Source organism: Lissotriton vulgaris, chromosome 8 (assembly GCF_964263255.1).
Source record: "Lissotriton vulgaris chromosome 8, aLisVul1.2, whole genome shotgun sequence".
NCBI classification, from domain to species: Eukaryota; Metazoa; Chordata; class Amphibia; order Caudata; family Salamandridae; genus Lissotriton; species Lissotriton vulgaris.
The window spans coordinates 1,569,465,834-1,569,489,457 of record NC_141696.1 but is presented as its reverse complement, the minus strand read 5'-3'; the positions used below and the strand labels follow the sequence as shown (position 1 = coordinate 1,569,489,457).

Here is a 23,624-nt window from a genome sequence, read left to right as displayed (position 1 = left end):
CAGAGGGCAGAATAATTCGCCCAAAAAGACAAAACGAAGGGCTGCAAAACAAGCAAAAAAACGGGATTCAATCACGCCGAGGGCTTACCGGCGTTTTCCTGAGGTCGCCATCGCTACTGCTGCTGTAGCCGTTTTTCCTCTATAACTAGCCGCACCCGCTTCGCGGGTGCCGCGTCGCTGTTCTGGGCACAAGTGGCTGTTGGGAGCACGTTTGCTCACAGCCTACTGGAGGACTTGAGGGAGCAGGGATCCAGCATACAACAACAGCGCCGTTGCAGGGACTCTCCTGACCAGGAGCCCCTGCTTCTCGGCACACCTGCTGACCTGTTGCCCCTCCCACCCCTCGCTCAGAGGGTGAAAAACAGCGGATCCTTTCACTCCAGTGGGATTCAATCACGCCGAGGGCTTACCGGCGTTTTCCTGAGGTCGCCATCGCTACTGCTGCTGTAGCCGTTTTTCCTCTATAACTAGCCGCACCCGCTTCGCGGGTGCCGCGTCGCTGTTCTGGGCACAAGTGGCTGTTGGGAGCACGTTTGCTCACAGCCTACTGGAGGACTTGAGGGAGCAGGGATCCAGCATACAACAACAGCGCAGTTGCAGGGACTCTCCTGACCAGGAGCCCCTGCTTCTCGGCACACCTGCTGACCTGTTGCCCCTCCCACCCCTCGCTCAGAGGGTGAAAAACAGCGGATCCTTTCACTCCAGTGGGATTCAATCACGCCGAGGGCTTACCGGCGTTTTCCTGAGGTCGCCATCGCTACTGCTGCTGTAGCCGTTTTTCCTCTATAACTAGCCGCACCCGCTTCGCGGGTGCCGCGTCGCTGTTCTGGGCACAAGTGGCTGTTGGGAGCACGTTTGCTCACAGCCTACTGGAGGACTTGAGGGAGCAGGGATCCAGCATACAACAACAGCGAAGTTGCAGGGACTCTCCTGACCAGGAGCCCCTGCTTCTCGGCACACCTGCTGAGCTGTTGCCCCTCCCACCCCTCGCTCAGAGGGTGAAAAACAGCGGATCCTTTCACTCCAGTGGGATTCAATCACGCCGAGGGCTTACCGGCGTTTTCCTGAGGTCGCCATCGCTACTGCTGCTGTAGCCGTTTTTCCTCTATAACTAGCCGCACCCGCTTCGCGGGTGCCGCGTCGCTGTTCTGGGCACAAGTGGCTGTTGGGAGCACGTTTGCTCACAGCCTACTGGAGGACTTGAGGGAGCAGGGATCCAGCATACAACAACAGCGCCGTTGCAGGGACTCTACTGACCAGGAGCCCCTGCTTCTCGGCACACCTGCTGACCTGTTGCCCCTCCCACCCCTCGCTCAGAGGGTGAAAAACAGCGGATCCTTTCACTCCAGTGGGATTCAATCACGCCGAGGGCTTACCGGCGTTTTCCTGAGGTCGCCATCGCTACTGCTGCTGTAGCCGTTTTTCCTCTATAACTAGCCGCACCCGCTTCGCGGGTGCTGCGTCGCTGTTCTGGGCACAAGTGGCTGTTGGGAGCACGTTTGCTCACAGCCTACTGGAGGACTTGAGGGAGCAGGGATCCAGCATACAACAACAGCGCCGTTGCAGGGACTCTCCTGACCAGGAGCCCCTGCTTCTCGGCACACCTGCTGACCTGTTGCCCCTCCCACCCCTCGCTCAGAGGGTGAAAAACAGCGGATCCTTTCACTCCAGTGGGATTCAATCACGCCGAGGGCTTACCGGCGTTTTCCTGAGGTCGCCATCGCTACTGCTGCTGTAGCCGTTTTTCCTCTATAACTAGCCGCACCCGCTTCGCGGGTGCTGCGTCGCTGTTCTGGGCACAAGTGGCTGTTGGGAGCACGTTTGCTCACAGCCTACTGGAGGACTTGAGGGAGCAGGGATCCAGCATACAACAACAGCGCCGTTGCAGGGACTCTCCTGACCAGGAGCCCCTGCTTCTCGGCACACCTGCTGACCTGTTGCCCCTCCCACCCCTCGCTTCACGCCCCCATAAAGGAACGCCCCTTCCCCGCCTTGCGGGAGCATCGCGGGAGAAGCCCGGGACAAGGGCGGGACCATCTTTGGCCATCAGGGGCCAGAAGAGGCCGGACTGGGCCACTTCTCTTGGCTCTGCCAAGTGAGTACGGGACTTACGGGAGCATGGCCACAGGCACTAGAGCAAGTAAATCAAGGAAAGCTGCGGGAGACGTAGTCCTGGGCACAATGGATCAATTCATAACTAGGGCTGTCTCCATTGTTGAAAAGGAGATAATCCTAGCTGAACGCAGGCTCTCCCGGGACTCTAGGGGCTTATCACATAAGCGCTCATCCTTGGGCGCCCTTGCCCTAGCCCCGAGTCCTGTAAATGTACCCACTACACCATTGGTGGTAATTGACTCCCCGGACATCGATGAGAGAGTAAGTCGGATTAGGGCAAGCCTAGAAAGGGTAACCACCACTGCACTGGACATTGCCCACGATTCAACACACCCAAACCCTCCCAATCCAACTGATTCTTCGCTGGGGGTACAAAATTATGAACTCGATCCCGAGATCAATAATTCCAACCGTCACTCAGTGATGCCCAACGAAGCCTCAATTCCACCCTTTTCAGCCGTACCTAGCGAAGCTAGTATATCTCTTGCAGCGGCTCCAGAAACTTTTCCAGCAGGGAAATTAGCTCCAGGGTTGGTCGTACACAGGAAGAGAAAGCGTCCTGTTAGTCCTCGCAGGGGGGGCCCCCAAAAGCCACACAGTAAAGTAAGCAGGCACAATACGACCAAAGTAGGCGTGGGCGGAAAATCCGTTCCGCTCGCGGATTTTGCGGATTTTCGGGAAATCCGCAATCCGCGAGATTTGCGAATTTCCCGCAAAATCCGCAAATCCGCGAGCAGCGGATTTTGCTCGCACTGCTCGCACTGTTCGCGTGAGTTCGCGCCCCGCGAATAAGTGCAAAATTGCAGAAATACGATTTTAGCAAAACTGAAAGTAACTACTTACCAGGTTCAAAAGTTCAGGCTCATCATTAGTAGCCATTTCCTGGAGTGCTTCCTGAGGGGCCCCTCCAGAGTTCAGTTGCCAGTTGAAACTAGTATGTGACCCTGCTCTGAACCTCAGAATAGTTACACATATGCCACAAAGGTCCTGAATTACAGCTAAGGGAGACAAGCAGGAGCCAGGCTGGAAGTTAAAATCCATTAATCAGCCCCTAATTCATTATTGTCAGTTGGGGCAGGGCAGGTGTTGTAACTAATTTTGCAACAATGAAAGCACTTAGCAAGTGCAAAAGATCACTAATCAGGGCGCACTAAGGAAGCAGGTGCCAGCTAAAAAAATATTCTGTGACACATGAATCAGCCCCAAATTAATTCAGGTCACTTGAGGCAGGGAAGGTGTGCTTTGCTTTGCCGAAAATAATGTACACTGGACAACCAGAGGGTGTGGTGATGAAACAGAGGGTGGCATGGGTGGGCCAGAGGGTGGCATGAGTAGTCAGAGAGTGGCAGTGGTGACAGAGAGTGGCAGTGATGAAGAAGAGTGTCCCAAACAGGCTGGACACGTAGAAACAACAAGTTCGCGAAACTTGCGACCCGACAGGTAAGTTCGCAATTTGCGAAAGTGTACAAAACCCTCGCGAACTGGCAGAAACACGGGCGAACACAAAAAAAAAAAAAATCCGCAAATTCGCGGGAATTCGCGGATTTTGCGGATTGCGAATCCGCAAATCCGCAAAATTCGCGAACGCGAGATCCGCAAAATTCGCTCATGCTTAGACCAAAGGGGGTACTACCGCAAACTACACCCAACACTCAAAAACCCCTACCGCCCAAAATAGAGTTACTGTACTCAAGGGCCCTGACGGGCTTGGCATATCAGGCCCGTCAGCGTCTCTTGGTACTACCTCAGCTCCCCAGGCTGTGCACACTGATATCGTCACTCCATCTCTGGATGTCGAGAGCATAATCAGGTCTGTGGTGATGCCCCTTGTAGATAAGATCGACAGTCTCACACGTAAATTAGCCACCCTTGAGCAATCAATGTTGGATAATTTTTACGCTGTGAAATCACTGGTCAAATTCCACTCCAAGGCGCATGGCGATGACAATGGAGGGTTAAGAAGTGGTGCTGTCACCTTAGTACCCACGGAGCCAATGTCTCGTCAAAAAGCGCCTGTACTTGGGGATGCCACACAGGCCCTACAATCCAACACTGGAACCAGCCCCGCCCTACAAACCCCTACTCCTGGACCTAGCTCGGGCAGTCAAAAGAAAAAACCTAACACTCAAGTGATTAAGGCCCCCAAGGTTAACTTTGCTCCCAATCCCGAGCCTATAGCGTCAACCTCTAAAGCAGTAGGAATTGCGCCAACCGCGTTGAATGGAAACATAATTCCTTCCATTCCCACTCCTGGCAATCAGGCTGTGCTTAAACCCTCTGCTAAATCCCCAGATAAAACTTCATCAGATAGGGCGAAATCACATACACCCAATGCTAGCCTCCCCCCTGGTTGTAAACCATATGTAGTAATTCTAACGGGGGTCCCGGAGCTTGAAGAGGGTTCTTGTGAATTGTATTCCGATCTTAAACACAAGACCCTCTCCTGGCTTAAAGCAAACAGACCTCTCCCAGGGCATATTGATGGCAGAATAGCTTATGTTCGTCGGGTGGGGTGGATTGGCAATAGGCGCAAGGATTTAACTGGGGACTGCGTGCTGATCAACTTTAGCGACCCAAGAGCAGCAGGTATGATTTGTAGTCAGCAGTCGCATTATAACTTTTGCGACATACAAACCAGGGACTTGGGGTATTTTTATCGTCCCCCCACGTCATCTGGGCATAAAAAGTTTTTGCCGGATGGGGGTAGAGGCGCATGGTACCCACATTACCCAACCTTGGACGTTAGAGCCAGGGCATGGACACCGACCCAATCGGCCCCACCCCAGGGATGGGGTTGGTGACTTGGTGATCAAGTGGTACTAAACGCCCCCCCTCCTGAGGTTGTCACACCGCGCATAGCTGGGAGGGCCCCCCCGACATTAGTTAACACCCCTGTGCTCCAACCCACGCCCAGCTCCCCCATCCCCTCTCCCTTAGGCTGTTGGACCGAGCTTATTGAGTCCGTGGATGGGGTAGTAACCTTGGGGACTCCGGGTGAGGAAGCTGGATGTGTTGGGTCCTCGAACAGCCCTACCCTGAAAGCTATTAGCTGGAATGTGGCAGGCTTAAATAACAAGTTGGACGCCCCGGACTGGGTGGCGCTCATTGAGCCCCACGCAGTCTGCGCATTCCAAGAAACGTGGTGTGTGGAACCAAGGCACAAAGTAGGATACGCTACCTTCTGCGTCCCGGCAGGTATTTCAGTATCAGGAAGAGGGCGCCCATTTGGAGGTCTCCTAGTCTGGGTTGATATATCCTTAGGATGGGGAGTACACCACCATCCCCAAAAATCACCAGATTTGTTGTGGCTCACAGTAAAATGCCCAAACAAAGCCGAGAAGCTGGAGATCTTTAACATTTATACACGAGGGGTTTCAGGTAGGGCCTCGTCACCAACCCTCATGGCTCTGGAAGCAGCCCTGGGGGAATGTTGTGGAGACTCCCTAATTTTGGTTATGGGAGACTTTAACTGCACATTTGAGCCCTTGATGGCCGACGAATCTTTAGACCTGCATGATGAAGATTCAAGGAGAGGCGTTCCGTCCCTCGATCTTCCGATTGTCAAAAGATGGACTCCCAGAATCGTCCAATTGAATTCCCTTACACTAGAGTATGGCTTGAGAGCAGCCAATGGGAGAACATGGTCAGACCTAGAGGGGGCACACACGTATAACAGGGTGGGCCACTCATCTAGGATAGACTATATTCTTTTAAACTTTCCTCTGTGGGCCCACATGGAGGACATGATAGTTCTGCCTTCTTTGGAAAGTGACCATAATGCACTCTCATTATCACTAACATACTGGTGGAGGGATAGCGGCTCATCTCGTGGAGCTCATGACGCTTCTGAGCTGAGGTCATTGGGGGGGGTGGTCCCCTCAAATTGCCTCAGACGCCTAAAATGGGACAAAGTGGCTATCGACGAAGAAAAACTGACCTGTATCAGAGCCGTTATTACTGCAGCTTGTGAACTTCTGGAAAGTCACCCTCCCAGCCCGCACAAGATTTCAGCCATGTTTAGCGAGGTTTCGACGTCGATTGGGGACCTGTTCATGGTCAAATTAAATAACAAGGGAAATAAAAACCATGACAAACGACAGGGTAAATCAGGCTGGTACTCATCGGCGTGCCGTGCTGGAAAGAGAGCCCTAATTACGGCAGTAAAAAGTGGAGATGCAACAGCAATAGCTACCAAACGTAAGTTCTACAAATCTGTGTTAAAGGCAGCCAGGAGAGACTGGGAAGATGCCTTCTGGCAGGAACTTCGTGTAGCCAGCGAAGAAAAGAATGCTAAAGGTTTTTGGGACTTGTTGCGAAAGAAACACAGACCTATGGATACTGTCATCACCTGCAACATAACCGAAGATCTGTGGCATTCACACTTCTCAAAACTTTATACAGCATCTACTGTAGAAGCGATGGACTTCCCACTACCACAGATTTATCGAGGTGATGGGAGCTATGAGGAGAGCCTATTCACCAGGAAAGAGGTTGAAATTGCCATAAAATCTCTGGTCCCCCGCAAAGCAGCTGGTCCAGATGGCCTCCCTGGCGACCTTCTCCGTATGGACACAGGCGAATGGGGTATGCTAATTGCATCGCTACTGAACGCAGCTATGGCAGGGGCCCCTCTCCCAGCTTCTTGGATGGCAGCTGAGGTGGTCCCTCTGCACAAGAAAGGCTCAAGAGACGACCCAGCAAATTATAGGCCGATCAGCCTGATAGATTGTTCGCAGAAAGTGGCGGGTAAGGTCCTCTTATCCAGGGTTCAGCAGTGGGCAGACGAGAATAAGATACTCTCGGACTTCCAGGCCGGGTTCAGAGCCGGTACAGGAACAATAGAACAATCGCTAAGGCTGCTCATGATTCACTGGAAGGTCGTTACGATTGGGAAGGGCACTCTATACCTGGCCTTCATTGACCTTCGGACGGCTTTTGATTTGGTGCCCAGAAACAACCTATGGAAAGTACTGTGTGATCTCGGTATGCCACCCTACTTGCTTCACTTGATCATGAGGTTCCATGAAAATAACTACGCCCAAATACGCTGGGGGCCAAATGGACAAAAGACCTCAAGAATAGAGGTGAACAGAGGTGTGCGGCAGGGCTGCGTTCTTGCCCCAACCCTATTCTCCCTTTATGTAAATGGGGTGGTGGACTTCCTGACCCAGATTCCAGCAGACGCCCCCCGTCTGGCAGGTCGCTTAATTCCTACTCTGCTCTTTGCCGACGATACTTTACTTTTGTCAAAATCTCCAATGGGCCTCCAGCAGCTTCTCTCCGGTTTTGACAACTTCTGTAAGCAGAGAGGACTCTGTATTAATACAGATAAAACCAAGTACCTCATCTTGAACCCCCCACAAAAACTCGGCCCCCCTCCGACACTGGGGTCCGTTGCACTGGAAAGGACCAAGATGTTCGACTACCTGGGTATTCGCTTGGTGGACTCCATGAAATGGGATTGTCATTTGATTAAAATGCTGTTGAGTTTGAAAAGAGTGACTGGGGCCCTGTTGAAAGAGCAGAGAGCTGCATCTTCTAGACCAATAGCGGCAGTAATGGACATTTATTCGGCCAGAGGAGTGAGCGCAGCACTTTATGGGGCAGAGCTCTGGGGGATGTCTAACACGAAAGAGCTAACCCGAGCCGAGAATGCCTTCCTGAGAAGCCTAATGTCCCTCGGACCATCTGTCCCTATCCTACCCCTGCAACTGGACATGGGCTGTAGGGCGATCGAAGATCAAGCGAAGTTACGCCCCCTGTTACTGTGGGCCCGCATCTGGAGAGTACCTGAGCTCTCGAGTTATGCGGATGGCCTACGGGAGATAATTAAATCCACAGGTTGGGCAAAAATAAAATGGCTAAGGGACATCAAGGCTCTATTTGCCAACCTGGGGCTGGAAGAAGCATGGCACCAACAGTCGGCCCCACCTAAATCTAAGTTAAAACAACTCTATTGGGCATGGGTGGCAAACAAAAGAAACTCCTCTTCAGTGACCTGCAAGTCGACCAGAAATTTCCTGGAATCTAAAGATGTCCCCACCAGAGAACTGTACCTGGACATTATCTCTACCCCCTGGGAAAGATCCTTATATTTTAAATTTAGAGTAGGTCTCCTCCCAGTAATGGAGCTCACAAGCCACTGGAAAATTCCTTACCAGACTGCTCCGTGGTGTCCTTTCTGCCCTCAGCGCCGTGAATCAGTCCCTCATCTGTTATTTGAGTGCCCTGCCTACAAGGTTCCTCGTATGAAATGGATTAAACCAATGTGTCTTACCTTGGGCAGCAGACATTGCAATGTGGCACCTAGAATATTACTTACAGACACTTGTTCATTCTTCGCATGCGCCACCTCGAAATATTTAGGGTGGGCATGGCGGATACGGTCAAAAAGACTTAGGCAAATTGTTTAATCATGATTTTAAAACTTATGGTCTGTTTTTGGCCTATCTTTTTTAGTTAATTTAATTAACTCCCCCTCTAGAAATTGTAGGAAAAAACGTTGAGTCCTAGTATGTATGGTTTTTTAATGCTTTTTATCTAGTAATGTTTAAAAATTAAATTTACAATGTATGTACGCTTTTTAAGATATTTTTTTATGTCGAAATAAAGCCTATTTGACTTGACTTGACTTGGAAAAAAAGAGGGCAGAAAAACAAGCAGAAAAGGCAAAACAGAGGGCAGAAGAAGGCGAAACAGAGAGCAGAAAATGAGCAGAAAGGGCAAAACAGAGCAAAAAATGAGCAGAGGAGACACAAACAGAGGGCAAAAAAAACAAGCAGAAAAGGCAAAACTGAGCAGAAATGTTCAAAACAGAGGGCAGAAAAAGAAGCATAGAAGGCAGAGCAGAAGAGTTCAAAACTGAGGGCAAGAAAATGAGCAGAAAGGCAAAACAGAGGGCAGAAAACAGGCAGAAAAGGCAAAGCAGAGTGCAGAAAAAACAGGCACAAAAATGCAAATCAGAGGGCAGTAAAAGGAGCAGAAACAGGCCAAACAGAGGGCAGAAAAATTAGCAGGAAAGGCAAAACAGAGCAAGAAATGAGCAGAGGAGGCAGAAATAGAGGACAGCAGGTAGATAGGCAGCAGAGGATAGCAGAGTGCGGGCAAGCTGGACAGGAGAAGTGTCGCAGGGGAAGCTGGCACGAGGACCTGCTCGTCCTCCCCTAGGATTGGCCATAGTTTCTGCCTTGTAAATGTGTGCAAACGTCCTTTGACTGTACCTAGTGAGTTGGTCCGTTGGCCGCCTCTACGTTAATGGTTAACCTAACCAGAGACGCGTTGGAAGCAAACACTCAGCGTTGGTGTCTTTGTCACTGGTTTGGCCCTAATCCGAGGGTAGACCCCCCATGTGTATAAGTTTGGTTACCTTCAGGCCACCCTTCATTTGATATTCTTTTTCTGATGTACTGTATAAATATTCATGAGCATAATGCCAATGGGGCCCTAAACATTGCTTTCTTCGAAATTTGCTGCGTGTTTTCACTGTAGAATAGTGGTCCGTCAGTGAGACATTTGAGGCTCTTCCTGGTGATTGGCCAGCTATCCCAGCCTAACAACACTCCATCCAGGACTTCCTGTGGGTAACTGTGCCAAAACACTGCCTATCCCTAGCATAACTGTGTTGGTCCTTATCGTTTGTGGACACTCTTGGGGGCAGATTTACAAGCCCCTAGCGCCACTTTTGAGTCACTTTTAGCATGGGAAAAGTGACGCAAAAGTGGCGCAAGGGGCTTGTAAATCTGCCCCTTGATATCCCTGACAAGATTGGGATGAAACATCTTGGCCCAATGATGGCTACCTCTTCCGTATGGTGATGATGATAAATGCACATGGAAGGCACATACAAGCCGTCCATGTGTACCAACAGTACATGTGAGTCGAACTGATGTTTGAGGATCTAAAATATATTCACTCAAAGAAACATTTTGTCATGTCGGGCAAAATACTTTTTTCCCCCATTTGGAGAAATTGAGCTCATTCAACCAAAATTGAAAGCTTGTATTTTAATGTAAAATAACATTTTCAGAAATGAGCAAGCTGATAACATTGGACAGAATGTATATTTAAAAATGATATTTGATCCATAAAGTATTGAAAGACTAATTGCTTATGTGGATTCACTAGAGCCAGAAGGCACTTGCTGCCATGTTTGTTACTTCAGGACTTTCATCTTCTTTAATAATACTGCACCTATGATACTATTACTGCTGCTCTTGGAAGCAGGAGCGCGCACTATTAGTGTAAGGTGGCTGCTGTCTGATCCTGAGATTCATCTGTAATGCACCAGTAGAGGGCGCGTATGAGCCGCTCGCTTTGCCCCGGACTGTGAAATATTTCATAAAATATGGGGCCAGATTGACTAATCTTTCACGCAAGCAGCAAGGCAATGCTGCATTGCGTGAGAAGAAGAGAGCATACATGCACTATATGTGCCAACCTATGATGCCCTTCGCTCTCTCCTTGCCTTGTCACGCTGGTGGCGGCCGAGCGTGAGCACAGACACCCTTGCGCCACCACCCAAGGCTGCGGGATGCGCTCAGAATAGATTTTGTACAGGAAGGGACACCGTCCTGCACGAGAACTACTCTCAGAGACTTATTCCTCTTTGCTTGTTTTCTGCAGAACCCTTTACACATGCAAAGAGGAAGTAAAGAGGGAAAAGAAAGATACTTTTCCTTGTTCTGTAGGCCTCTGTAAGTGCACAATTTTAGAACAAACCGAGGTTAATGGACTTCAGTGAATCTAGGATTGCAACAGAATTCATGGGTGGATGCACAGAAATGCCATGCGCCACTCATGCTCAGCTCAGCCTCTTTTCTGCGCTTTTCTGCACTTTTTCTGCTTTTCTGCTCTATTTCCTTGGTGGTCTAGTAGACCTCTGTCTCCGCTTTCCCTCTCTGTTTCACTCGTTTTTCACCCTCAGCACAATCTCTTTTGTGCACTTCTCTGCACTTTTCTGCTTTTCTGCCCTATTCCACTTTTAGTCCTTTTTTCCCTCTTTATTCCTCCTTTTCCCTTTTTCTACCCATTTTCCCCGTTGCTGCTGCCCCCGCGGCCTCATCCAGCACGACCAGCGCGACCGGCCCAATCCAGCTCCCCTCCCCGCTCCCGCCTCCCAGCTGTCCAGTCTACCCAGACCGCTCCATAATGACAGGCGTGACCGCGCACTGGCTTGACAAAGGAAAGCCCGTCTGACCCCGTCTGCAACCCTACCGCTAACAGCGACAGGAACCCTGGACCTCCGCCCGCCAACGCTATGAAACAGCAGCACTCCACACACTAAACCCAGGCAACAACAACTGCATGCTATAGCTAGCATTACCAGTGGGCACCCACGGACCCTTCAGCTGTTACCCCTGCAGACAAACCTACAGCACCACCAGGAACACAAACCCAGCACAACCCGACCCCAAGAACACACCCGAACCGAATACCCTGCAATGCATCCTCCTCAATGTCGGATCCCTCCACAAACACATCACCGAAATCTGGGACCTCCTCGACAGCACCTCCCCAGATGTAGCATTCTTCACCGAAACCTGGACCAACACTACCTCGGGACCAAACATCATCATCAACATTCCCCAAGGATACAAGATCTCCAGAAAGGACCGTCACACCTGAACAGGAGGAGGAATCGCCATTGTCCACAAATCCACCCTCTGCCTGAGCACACTCCCCGAGGAGCCCTCAGACATGATGGAACACCAACACTTCAAGATACTGCCCATCCCTAACACCACCCTCCAAGGAACCATCATCTACCGACCGCTTAGACCCTCAGACCGTTCACCACCTCCATCGTGGACATCATCTCCCCACATGCCATCGCATCCACCAACTACACCCTGCTGGGAGACCTCAACTTCCATCTCGACAACCAACTGGACCCCAACACCACATCCCTCCTGGACAACCTCCACAACATTGGACTCTGCCAAATCATTACCAAACCCACGCACTCAGCAGGACACACCCTTGACCCCCTCTTCACAACAGGAAACTCCATCACCTTCAGCCACACCACCGAACTCCCATGTCCATCACCTTCAGCCACACCACCGAACTCCCATGGACTGACCACCAATGTGTCCACTGCACCTTCAGAACACCCACCATCCACAGACACCAGCACCTGCTCCCACAAAGAAACTGGACCAGAATCACTGACAATCAGCTCACCTCCTCACTCAGCAACTCTATCCCAACCATCGCGGAAAACGACAACCCCAAAACCGCAGCCCAATCCCTGCACAGATGGCTATCCGACATCGCCAATACCATAGCCCCCTCAAGAAAAACAACATTACCCACACCAAGAAAGCCATATGGTTTACCACCGAACTTCAAGAGTCCAGACGCACTTGCCACTGCCTTGAAATGGCCTGGAGGAACACCAAATCCACATAAGCACACAACAACTTCAGAGCCACAACCAACGCCCACCACCAACTCATCAGAAAAACGAGGAAAGAAGTGATTGAAAACAGAATCTCCACACATACACACAACAGCAAAGAACTCTTCAACATCATCAAGGAGTTCGCCCGACTCACCAGTGAGTTGACTGACATCCCTGCCTCACAAGACATCTGCAACAAACTCAGCACCTTATTTCACCACAAAATCAAGAGCATCTACGACAACCAACACACAGAACCCAAACCAACCACACCCTGAAGACAGCGGTTGACAACTGGACAGCCCTCACCACCGAAGACACACTGAAGACGATTAAGTCAATCCACTTCAGGGCCCCCACGGACCCCTTCCCTCACCACATCTTCAACAGAGCTGCCAACACCATCGCACTCATGCTCCGTCACACCATCAACTGCTCCCTGGCGGCCGCCTCATTCCCCGACGACTGGAACCACGCTAAGGTCAACACCCTCCTGAATAAAACCCTTGGTGGCTCCCACTGACCTCAAAAACTAAAGACCCATCTCCCTGCTCCCGTTCCCAGCGAAAGTCATCGAGAAAGCCATCAACAGCCAACTCGCCACATTCATTGAAGAGCACAACATCCTCGACTCCTCGCAATCCGGCCTCAAAAAAGCCACATTAGGGAAACTGCCCTCCTAGCCGCAACAGATGACATCCGCACCCTACTGGACAAAGGAGAAACAGTAGCTCTCATCCTCCTCGACCTCTCAGCGGCGTTCACCACAGTCTCTCACCGCACCCTAATACGCAGACTCCACGATGCAGGGATCCAGGACTAGGCCCTCGACTGGATCTGCTCCTTCCTCTCAGAACGCAGCGGGTCAGACTCCCCCCTTTCCTCTCGGAGCATACAGCAACCACCTGCGGAGTCCCCCACGGGTTCTTCCTCAGCCCTACGCTCCAACATCTACATGGCTCCTCTCGCCCCCATCGTCAGAACCTATGGACTCAACATTGTGTCATACGCAGATGACACCAAACTCATTCTCTCCCTATCCAACAAACCCAACACCGCCAGACACAACTTTCGAGAAGGCATGGAAGCCATCGCCAAAAGGATGAAAAACAACTGCCTACAACTGAACACCAACAAAACAGAAGTACTCATCATGGGCCCAAACCCCGACGCCTGGAATGACACCTGGTGCCCCCCGCCCTCGGATGCCCACCCACCCCCACGGACTACGCACGCAACCCGGAACTCATCCTGGATTCTGAGCTCAAAATGGACCACCAGATCAACTCTGTCTCGTCCTCCTGCTTCCACACCCCTCCGCCTCCTACAAAAAACCTTCAAATGGACCCCCCTAGTACACAGAAAGACCGTCCCTCATGCCCTGGTCACCAGCAGACTTGACTACGGCAACACACTTTATGCTGAAATTAACAAAAACCTCACCCGCAAGCTACAGAACATCCAGAACGCCGCTGCAAGACTGGTCCTCAACCTGCCAAGACACTGCCACATTTCCCTGCACCTGCGCACACTCCACTGGCTCCCCATTGAGGCGAGAATCACCTTCAAGATGCTAACCCACGCTCGCAAGGCCCTCCACGACAATGGACAAGCATACCTGAACAGCCGACTCCAATTCCACGCACCCCAAAGGACCCTACGATCAGCCCAACTCTCCTACGCTGTGGTCCCCCGCACCAGAAAGAGCTGATCAGGAGGCCGCTCCTTCTTCCGCGCGGCCAGTACCTGGAACGCCCTTCCGCTCCACCTCAGACAGAGAACATCGCTACCCAACCTCACTAGAAACCTCAAAACCTGGCTCCTCAACAGACCTTCTTCTTGATGGACTGAAACCTGCATCCCTGCACTCCCAGTGCATTGAGACCCTTACGGGTGTGTAGTCGCGCTTAACAAACGCTTGATTGATTGATTAACTCATGTAGCATATCCACAATGCAATGTAACACTAAGCCATACAAATTGGACTTTGCACATCTTAGTAAATCTTGAACTACGTTTCGCACCAGGAGAATGTTGGTAAGTTTGGGTCTTAGTCTCTTCTTCACCCTAACCCTGTCATGTACATTCTTACTCATCAGCTGCAGTGAGAATCTACTCAAAACAGCTGAATGGGAAAATGAAGTTAAATATCATGCTAAAAATATTTTGAAAACTAATAGGAAAAATCCACTGTTATGCTACCCTTTTTCAATGTTATTTTGGGCAGGGTGAGTCCCAGCACCCATGTGTACATGATGGCTTCTCTCACACATTGCGAAATGATTGCAATATTTCATTACTGTCCCACTTTAGGGCTTTGCATTTTTAGCCAATTTGTTTTTATTTACATGCTATTTTATTAGCCAGAGCTAACGTACAACACGGTGCTCCCTTCACTCTCCCACAAAGTCCAGTTTAATACTCTTTCAAAGTTTAGCCAAAGTTCAGCTGCTTCTCCAGTGCAGTGAAGAACTAAGCTCTGAAGCAACACAAACATTAAAAAGTTAACCTTACAAAAGACTTGAAGCACTGATAACCTGTGCAGGAAAACATGATGAGTAAGTTAGGATGTTGAAAAGAGGAGCAGGATGTCACATGACAAATCACTAGGGAGGTTGAACACTACACCGTTGATCATCATTCATCTCCAAACTCCTCCCACATGTTGGCAGGAGCATGGACCATGTACCGTGGACTCTCCAGCTCCCAGAGTCTGAAGCTCCTCAGGACTCACCTGAGATGTACATGTAGTCTCCGTGCACGGCGCCCGCGTGTCCATAGTGGGGCTCGTTTAACGGGGAGGTGAAGGTCCACTCGTTCCTCGAAGGGTCGTAACGTTCCACGGATGCTGCAGAGGCAAAGAGAAGGGAGTGGTGTCATGGTCCCTTAGAAGCTTTGTAAATATAACGTCATCACCATTCAGAAAGTTACTTACACGATTCGAAGTACACCCCTTGCTATCAAAGATGAAAAGACACCTTAAAAGGGGCACGTCAATTGCAATTCAGGAAGCATATAGCCACATCTATTCCTCTTATACTGTAGCCATAACACACCCAACTCTACTCCAAGCAAGCCTTGAAGTGAGTCACACACCACACACGCTACTCACAGGAACTGCAAAGGAAATATGTACAAATCAATGGAGGCAGATAATAGCACTACCAGCACTAACAAATACTAACAATTGAAAGAAAACTAGAATAAATAAATGGAAAGAGCATGGTCATAAAGACACTGAATACACCCACATACATCACATTGTATATATGTAAAAAAATCATTAGAGAGGGAGGTGCCTCCTAGAAGCCAACCTTCCCTCATTCATCCTTAGCAAGGGAGTTGCCTTCAATAAACCACCCTTCCCTCATCCATCGTCCGCGATGGAGGCGCCTCCTAGAAGCCAGCCTTCTCTCATTCATCATTAATGATGGAGGCGCCTCCTGGAAACCAGCCTTTCCTCATCCATCGTCGGCGATGGAGGTGCCTCCTAGAAGCCAGCCTCCCCTCATCCATAATCAGCGAGGGAGGAGCCTCCTAGAAGCCAGCCTCCCCTCATCCATCATCAGCGAGGGAGGAGCCTCCTAGAAGCCAGCCTTCACTCGTCCATCATCAGCGAGGGAGGTGTCTCCTAGAAGCCAGCCTCCCCTCATCCATTATCAGTGAGGGAGGAGCCTCCTAGAAGCCAGCCTTCCCTCGTCCTTCATCAGCGAGGGAGGAGCCTCCTATAAGCCAGCCTTCACTCGTCCTTCATCAGCGAGGGAGGAGCCTCCTAGAAGCCAGCCTTCCCTAATCCATCATCAGCGAGGGAGGAGCCTCCTAGAAGCCAGCCTTCCCTCGTCCATCATCAGCGAGAGAGGAGCCTCCTAGAAGCCAGCCTTCCCTCGTCCATCATCAGCGAGAGAGGAGCCTCCTAGAAGCCAGCCTTCACTCGTCCATCATCAGCGAGGCAGGAGCCTCCTGGAAACCAGCCTTCCCTCATCCATCATCAGCGAGGAAGGAGCCTCTTATAAGCCAGCCTTCCCTAATCCATCATCAGCGAGGGAGGTGTCTCCTAGAAGCCAGCCTTCACTCGTCCATCATCAGCGAGGGAGGAGCCTCCTAGAAGCCAGTCTTCACTCGTCCATCATCAGCGAGGGAGGAGCCTCCTAGAAGCCAGTCTTCCCTCATCCATCATCAGCGAGGGAGGAGCCTCCTAGAAGCCAGCCTTCCCTCGTCCATCATCAGTTAGAGAGGAGCCTCCTGGAAGCCAGCCTTCCCTCATCCATCATCAGCGAGGGAGGAGCCTCCTAGAAGCCAGTCTTCCCTCATCCATCATCAGCGAGGGAGGAGCTTCCTAGAAACCAGCCTTCCCTCGTCCATCATCAGCGAGAGAGGAGCCTCCTAGAAGCCAGCCTTCACTCGTCCATCATCAGCGAGGGAGGAGCCTCCTAGAAGCCAGCCTTCCCTCATCCATCATCAGCGAGGGAGGAGCCTCCTAGAAGCCAGCCTTCACTCGTCCATCATCAGCGAGGGAGGAGCCTCCTAGAAGCCAGTCTTCCCTCATCCATCATCAGCGAGGGAGGAGCCTCCTAGAAACCAGCCTTCCCTCGTCCATCATCAGCGAGGGAGGAGCCTCTTATAAGCCAGCCTTCCCTCATCCCTTATCAGCGAGGGAGGAGCCTCCTAGAAGCCAGCCTTCCCTCATCCCTTATCCGCGAGGGAGGAGCCTCCTAGAAGCCAGCCTTCCCTCGTCCATCATCAGCGAGGGAGGAGCCTCCTAGAAGCCAGCCTTCACTCGTCCATCATCAGCGAGGGAGGAGCCTCCTAGAAGCCAGCCTTCCCTCGTCCATCATCAGCGAGGGAGGTGTCTCCTAGAAGCCAGCCTTCACTCGTCCATCATCAGCGAGGGAGGAGCCTCCTAGAAGCCAGTCTTCCCTCATCCATCATCAGCGAGGGAGGAGCCTCCTAGAAGCCAGCCTTCCCTCATCCATCATCAGCGAGGGAGGAGCCTCCTAGAAGCCAGCCTTCACTCGTCCATCATCAGGGAGGGAGGAGCCTCCTAGAAGCCAGTCTTCCCTCATCCATCATCAGCGAGGGAGGAGCCTCTTAGAAACCAGCCTTCCCTCGTCCATCATCAGCGAGGGAGGAGCCTCCTAGAAGCCAGCCTTCCCTCGTCCATCATCAGCGAGGGAGGTGCCTCCTAGAAGCCAGCCTTCCCTCCTCCATCATCAGCGAGGCAGGAGCCTCCTAGAAACCAGCCTTCCCTCGTCCATCATCAGTGAGAGAGGAACCTCCTAGAAGCCAGCCTTCCCTCCTCCATCATCAGCGAAGCAGGAGCCTCCTGGAAACCAGCCTTCCCTCGTCCATCATCAGCGAGAGAGGAGCCTCCTAGAAGCCAGCATTCACTCGTCCATCATAAGCGAGGGAGGTGCCTCCTAGAAGCCAGCCTTCACTCGTCCATCATCAGCGAGGGAGGTGCCTCCTAGAAGCCAGCCTTCCCTCATCCATCATCAGCGAGGGAGGAGCCTCCTAGAAGCCAGCCTTCCCTCATCCATCATCCGCGAGGGAGGAGCCTCCTAGAAGCCAGCCTTCCCTCATCCATCATCAGCGAGGGAGGAGCCTCCTAGAAGCCAGCCTTCACTCGTCCATCATCAGCGAGGGAGGAGCCTCCTAGAAGCCAGTCTTCCCTCATCCATCATCAGCGAGGGAGGAGCCTCCTAGAAACCAGCCTTCCCTCGTCCATCATCAGCGAGAGAGGAGCCTCCTAGAAGCCAGCCATCCCTCATCCATTATCAGTGAGGGAGGAGCCTCATAGAAGCCAGCCTTCACTCGTCCATCATCAGCGAGGGAGGAGCCTCCTAGAAACCAGCCTTCCCTCGTCCATCATCAGCGAGGCAGGAGCCTCCTAGAAGCCAGCCTTCCCTCATCCATCATCAGCGAGGGAGGAGCCTCCTAGAAACCAGCCTTCCCTCGTCCATCATCAGCGAGGGAGGAGCCTCCTAGAAGTCAATCTTTCCTTCTATCCAAGAATAGAGGTATTGGCTGTCAGCTGGCTCTCCTCATCCCTCCGTTGTGAGAAGGAAGCATTCCTTGGCGTCAGCCTCCCCTCAGCCGTTCATTCGAGACAGAGGTATTCATTGAAACATGCAACTAGTCTAGGTGACTATACCAAGGTCTGGGGTCTGTGCGTCACCCACAACTAAATAGCCATATCAGGCCTGTACCAGAGATGTTCAACAAAGACCCAGATACAGGGCAACAATGTCACAGTGCTGTGCTGTGCTGTGGAGGCATATTTAAATGCAGCAAGCGCTTAGAAAAAGGTTTTAACATGACTAACCCTCTCTGGTGCCGCTGGGGATCCTTGGCTAAAGACACCCAATTGATGGACGGAATGCAGAACAAATCAAAACATTCACCCCAGTCAAGAGATCCGGTTTAAATCCATCATTCTTTAGCTCACTCCGCCACCCCAGTTCAGACCCGGCCATATGCAAATCAGTCTGACCCTGTGCCTCATGGGAACAGTCCAGACCGAACTGCCAAGCCAGGTCCTCCCTGGACCGGAAACAAGCATCATGGGACCGGTTTCAGGGTTTCACCCCTCTTCAGACAGGATAGCTTGAATCCAGTGGCACACCGAGCCCAGGACCTACGTCTGGGCATACCTGGCGCACTTGGGGTGAGAAAGCAAAAGACACACAATTGGCTGTCACAGTTTGCACAACAGGATGGGAAAGTTGTTGCTGACCAGTTTGATAGCGTCAGCAGACAAACGTCATCAGGATCTCTTACAGTGAATCTCTCATTCCTTCACAAAGATGATTCATGTGATCAGAGCAGACATCGAGACCCATCACTGCCCTCAAACCCTACTGGGCACAGCTACATAACAAACTATTTATCTAAGAGGAGTTCATGAAGAAAGCTTTAAATACTAGACCCGATCAATACTCAACTGAAGATGTTGTCTACTCCTACAGATGAAAAACACGTTGATTATCCTCATTATGTTATGTTATGTTATGTTATGTTAATAATATTTTTATAGCGCAAAGCTGCCCCAGCCAAGGGGCGTCCCGGCGCTTAGACAAGTACTATAACATAACACACAAAGGGAAAAAGAAAAAGGGGGGCGGCTACTCGGAAGCGGGGAACAGGAAAGTTTTAATAGCACGCCTGAAGGTGGACAAATCATTCAGAGCTCGGATGTGCAAGGGGACCGAGTTCCACAACCCCGCTGCAAGCACCCGGTAGGAGCGGCCACCCGTTCTGCTAAGTTTAAAACGGTTTTTACAACAAAGGGAGTTTGGCCCATGCGGACAGAAGTGGGGTAAGGGCCCAAATGCTTTATAAAAAAGCATTAGTGGCGCAACTAATCGCCCAGATAAACATATTAAGCTTTGTTTATCTTCTTTCATCCCAAATTCAAATGGTGTGAAACTTATTGAAGTGTGGGTTCCTCTTTTTTATAAAGTTTAAAACGGGGGCAGACTGCTAGATGAAGAGCCTCTGATCTTAGTGATCTCGGAGGGATGTAGGGAATGAGCAGGTTGGCAAGTGCCGGCGGCGAAGAAAGTTTCATGATTTTAAAGGCCAGACAGAGCACCTTAAACTTGATCCGCTGTCTGACCGGTAGCCAATGTAGGGCCGAGATGGTACCCGAAGCAGAACAATGTCTGGGAAGACCCACAATGGCCCGCGCCGCGGCATTTTGAACCCTTTGGAGCCTGGATGCCTCAGCCTGGTTTACCCCTATCATCAGCGATCAGAGATTTTCAATAATGTTAATACTCATCCCCTTAAAGCTGGCCATGTTCAGCTAGTCTTCCAAATGTGGTACACCAAGCTCAGATTAGTAGCAAATACAACCTCCTTAACATCCTCAAAAATGGTGTTACCAGCAGAATTATGGAATTCCTCACCAACCATCACCTTCTGTGTCAATTCCAATGCATGTCCCCTGCGGTCGCAGCACCAATGCTATACTTCCCAAGGAAGGTGATCTCACTCTGTCCTTTTTCAATGAAACCCGTGTCTGTAAGTACTACTGGAACTATCCTCATGATATTGGTATGTCTTTCTTTAATGAGAGAAAGTGTTTTTTAGAACATGATCCTGCAATGGATCCAATCTTATCTCATAAAGGGATTGCAGTCCACTAACACTGGCAGAGAATCCCACTCACACCCTGTGCCCCAAATCTCCACCCCCTCCTCTTTTGAATGCATAGATGAAACCACAACCTGATCTACTACATACGTGTGGGATCCACCAATACTGTGATGACACGCGTCTCTATCTGAGAATTGACCACACCCTGACCACTTGCATTTGAGATACAATTAAGCATGAGCCGAATACAATCTAAACTGAACCCACAAAAGACATTGTGCGTCAACCTTTTCCTCTCAGAAACTCGCCCCACCTCTAGCTTGGAATGAATACACGAGCACTTACTCATTTTACCAAAACTTGTCACCACTGCAAAGTCCCTCGAATGTAATCTTGACTCCAAGCTCAACCCAAACACGCATGTGGAGTCCATCGCAAAGAATGTCAACTATCAAGGGAGACTCGTACGAAATATCAGGCCCTTCCTCCCAAGAGCTGACCGAAAAGCCTCCAGTCCAAGCCAGCCATGGTCATTGCCCAACAAAGAGGTTCTACACTCCTTGTCCAGAATAGTCCCAGGATATCATGAGCGACATGTCGGCCCGTGTTTCATTGGATGATATTTCTGCCCTTGATATCTGGACATAAACATTCTGCCCAGCTTATGTCAAGTGCTGAGACACAAGTCAAGGTGCTAAGACTGTCCTGAGTCCCTCGATTGGCCGACACTAGGAGTGTGCTGCACCTAGAAGACAAAAAACACACAAATGATAGACAGAATGCAAAACAAATCAAAACATTCACCCATAATCAAGAGATCTGGGTTAAATCCATCATTCTTTTGATCACCATGCCAACCCAGTTTAGACTTGGCCATATGCCAATCAGTCTTGACCCTGTGCCTCATGGTAACAATCCAGCCTGATCTGCCAAGCCAGGTGCTCCCTGGACTGGGGTGGCATGGTGCGCAAAAGAATAATGGATTTAAACCAGATCTCTTGACTGGGGGTGAATGTCCTGATTTGTTCTGCATTCCGTCCATTAATTGTGTGTCTTTTGCATCTACAAGACAGCATGCTTCTCAAATGAAGCATTACACACTCACACTCCCTCACACCGGGCACAAACTCTCTGTCTTTGGTGGCAGCAGAACCTCAAGAGGTGAAACATCCTTACACCTAGAGGTTTCTTACTCCAAGAAAAAGGTCCACCCGTAAGCTCTCATTCCCCAACCGTTCCCCTAAGATAAGGAACATTTTCCAAACCAAACCAGGCTACCTCCTGCCCTGAGACAATTCAAGAGATCCCTCAGACTCAACCCACTGAGCTGCCACAGCCCCTCCTACATCTGCCGACACTATGCTCTCGAGCAATAACCTCTTACACAGACTACTCCAACCTTCCTTTAGCCTCATATGTTGTCACTTTCAACTCAGTTGTGGCTGCTACAAATGTTCACCTACCTGTTGTGTTTTTTATTCACCTTTCTTTTGTAGTATATTTTCCTTTGTATTTTTTACTTGTCTCTATTAAAGTTTGTTATTATTATTATTATTATTAAAAGGTTCTTTTATAGCGCATGGCCACTCGGGAGCATCCCAGCGCTTAAGACTGACCAGACAGGGATGAATTAAAAATGGAGATCTGAGTTATCTAGTTTTTGGAAACAGAAGAGTTTTTTGTGTTGTTTGTGAAACACACAGTCACTTTTTGTGGGTCTAATTCGCACTCTATAAAAATGGTTAAATAAATAAATAAACCCTTCAATCACAGTCAAAATTCTGTGTCCTATGAAGTGCCCCTAAGCTTAAGCACATATAGTGTAGAAACCCAGTGTTCTCTGGGTGGGGCCCACTGGTAACTGGTGCAAGACATCCAAGAGCAAAGGCCATCAGCGGGATGGTGGAATGGAATGACATCTGCTCGCTACCACCATAAACTGGGTTTACTGACCTGAAGAAGGCCTTCTAATTCAGTGCCACACCAGCGGCCCTCATGGTCGCTCCCTATGGTTATTTAAATCTAACATCACCTGAAAGACAAGGTACATCAGACATGGTGGGTACCTATCTCTCCAGTCATGTTCCTGCCTCCGGCAGCATAAAGATGCCCCTTCAAGGCACTCAGGTGGAAGAAGGTTCTCGTCTCATTGAGCGAAGCCAACTGGCGCCACTTGTTGAAGCGCGGGTCATAGCGGAAGGTGGTGTCCACAGCTGTCTTTCCTTTGGTGTCGTAGGTGCTTTGTCCGCCAACAACGAACAGGAAGTTGCCAATCACTGCTACGCCATGCTGGTAGCGAGGGGCGTCCATGGGCTGCAGGGCCTTCCACATACGCGTCTTCATGTCGAACAGCCGGAGCTCCTTGCTCACCACCAGCTGTTGGCGCATGACCCCGCCAAGGGAGACGAGTTGGGTAGCATCCGAGCGGATCGCTGTGCGCTCGCTTTGCATCATGGGCTGCATATCTGGTAACATTTGGTAGTTGGAGGCCTCCAGAAGCAGGTTGAGGCAGGCGGTGTCAACCTTAAGATAGCCAGGTTTCTGGGCAATGTCCACTAGCTCTTGGGGGGTCAAGAGCGGGAAGCGGATCTTACTCATTAGCTTGTAGGTGAACTGCTTGTGTGACTCGTCCTGGGCGAGCCAGGCCTTGGCGGCTCTATACAGGTCAATTTCTGAGCAGCCCTTAAGGCTGTTGCAGCTGAAGATGTGTGCCAGCTGCTCTGCAGACAGCTTCAGGTACTCGCCACTGGACAGGAAAGATGAGAAGTTTCGCCGCAGGAAGTCTGTCATGCAATCTTCTAGTTGGCCAAGATGGTACGTGTTGGCGATGGAACTGACCTCCATGCAGTTTTCCAGAGTCACCTGCAGGCAGAATTTGAGATCACAATTAGGAAATGAAACATGAGAGCAATCTTGTTATCTGTTGCTACCCTCTAGAAAACATACCCAAGTGCTGAAATTTGCTCTGGGTGACATTTCATTCAATTGATGTTTAGCCTGTCTGTGCTAG

General features: G+C 50.6%; 1 protein-coding gene across 1 annotated transcript in view; it reads right to left on the bottom strand.

Moving 5' to 3' along the window:
* The window catches only part of LOC147700437 (kelch-like protein 13), a 427,954-nt gene that overhangs the window by 9,858 nt on the left and 394,472 nt on the right, over positions 1–23,624 (bottom strand). Inside the window, exons 5-6 of the mRNA XM_086933557.1 lie at positions 22,681–23,476; positions 15,252–15,365 (exon numbers count right to left, since the gene is read on the bottom strand). Coding sequence (XP_086789683.1) covers positions 15,252–15,365; positions 22,681–23,476 — 910 coding nt within the window. The remainder of the gene's footprint in view (positions 1–15,251; positions 15,366–22,680; positions 23,477–23,624) is intronic.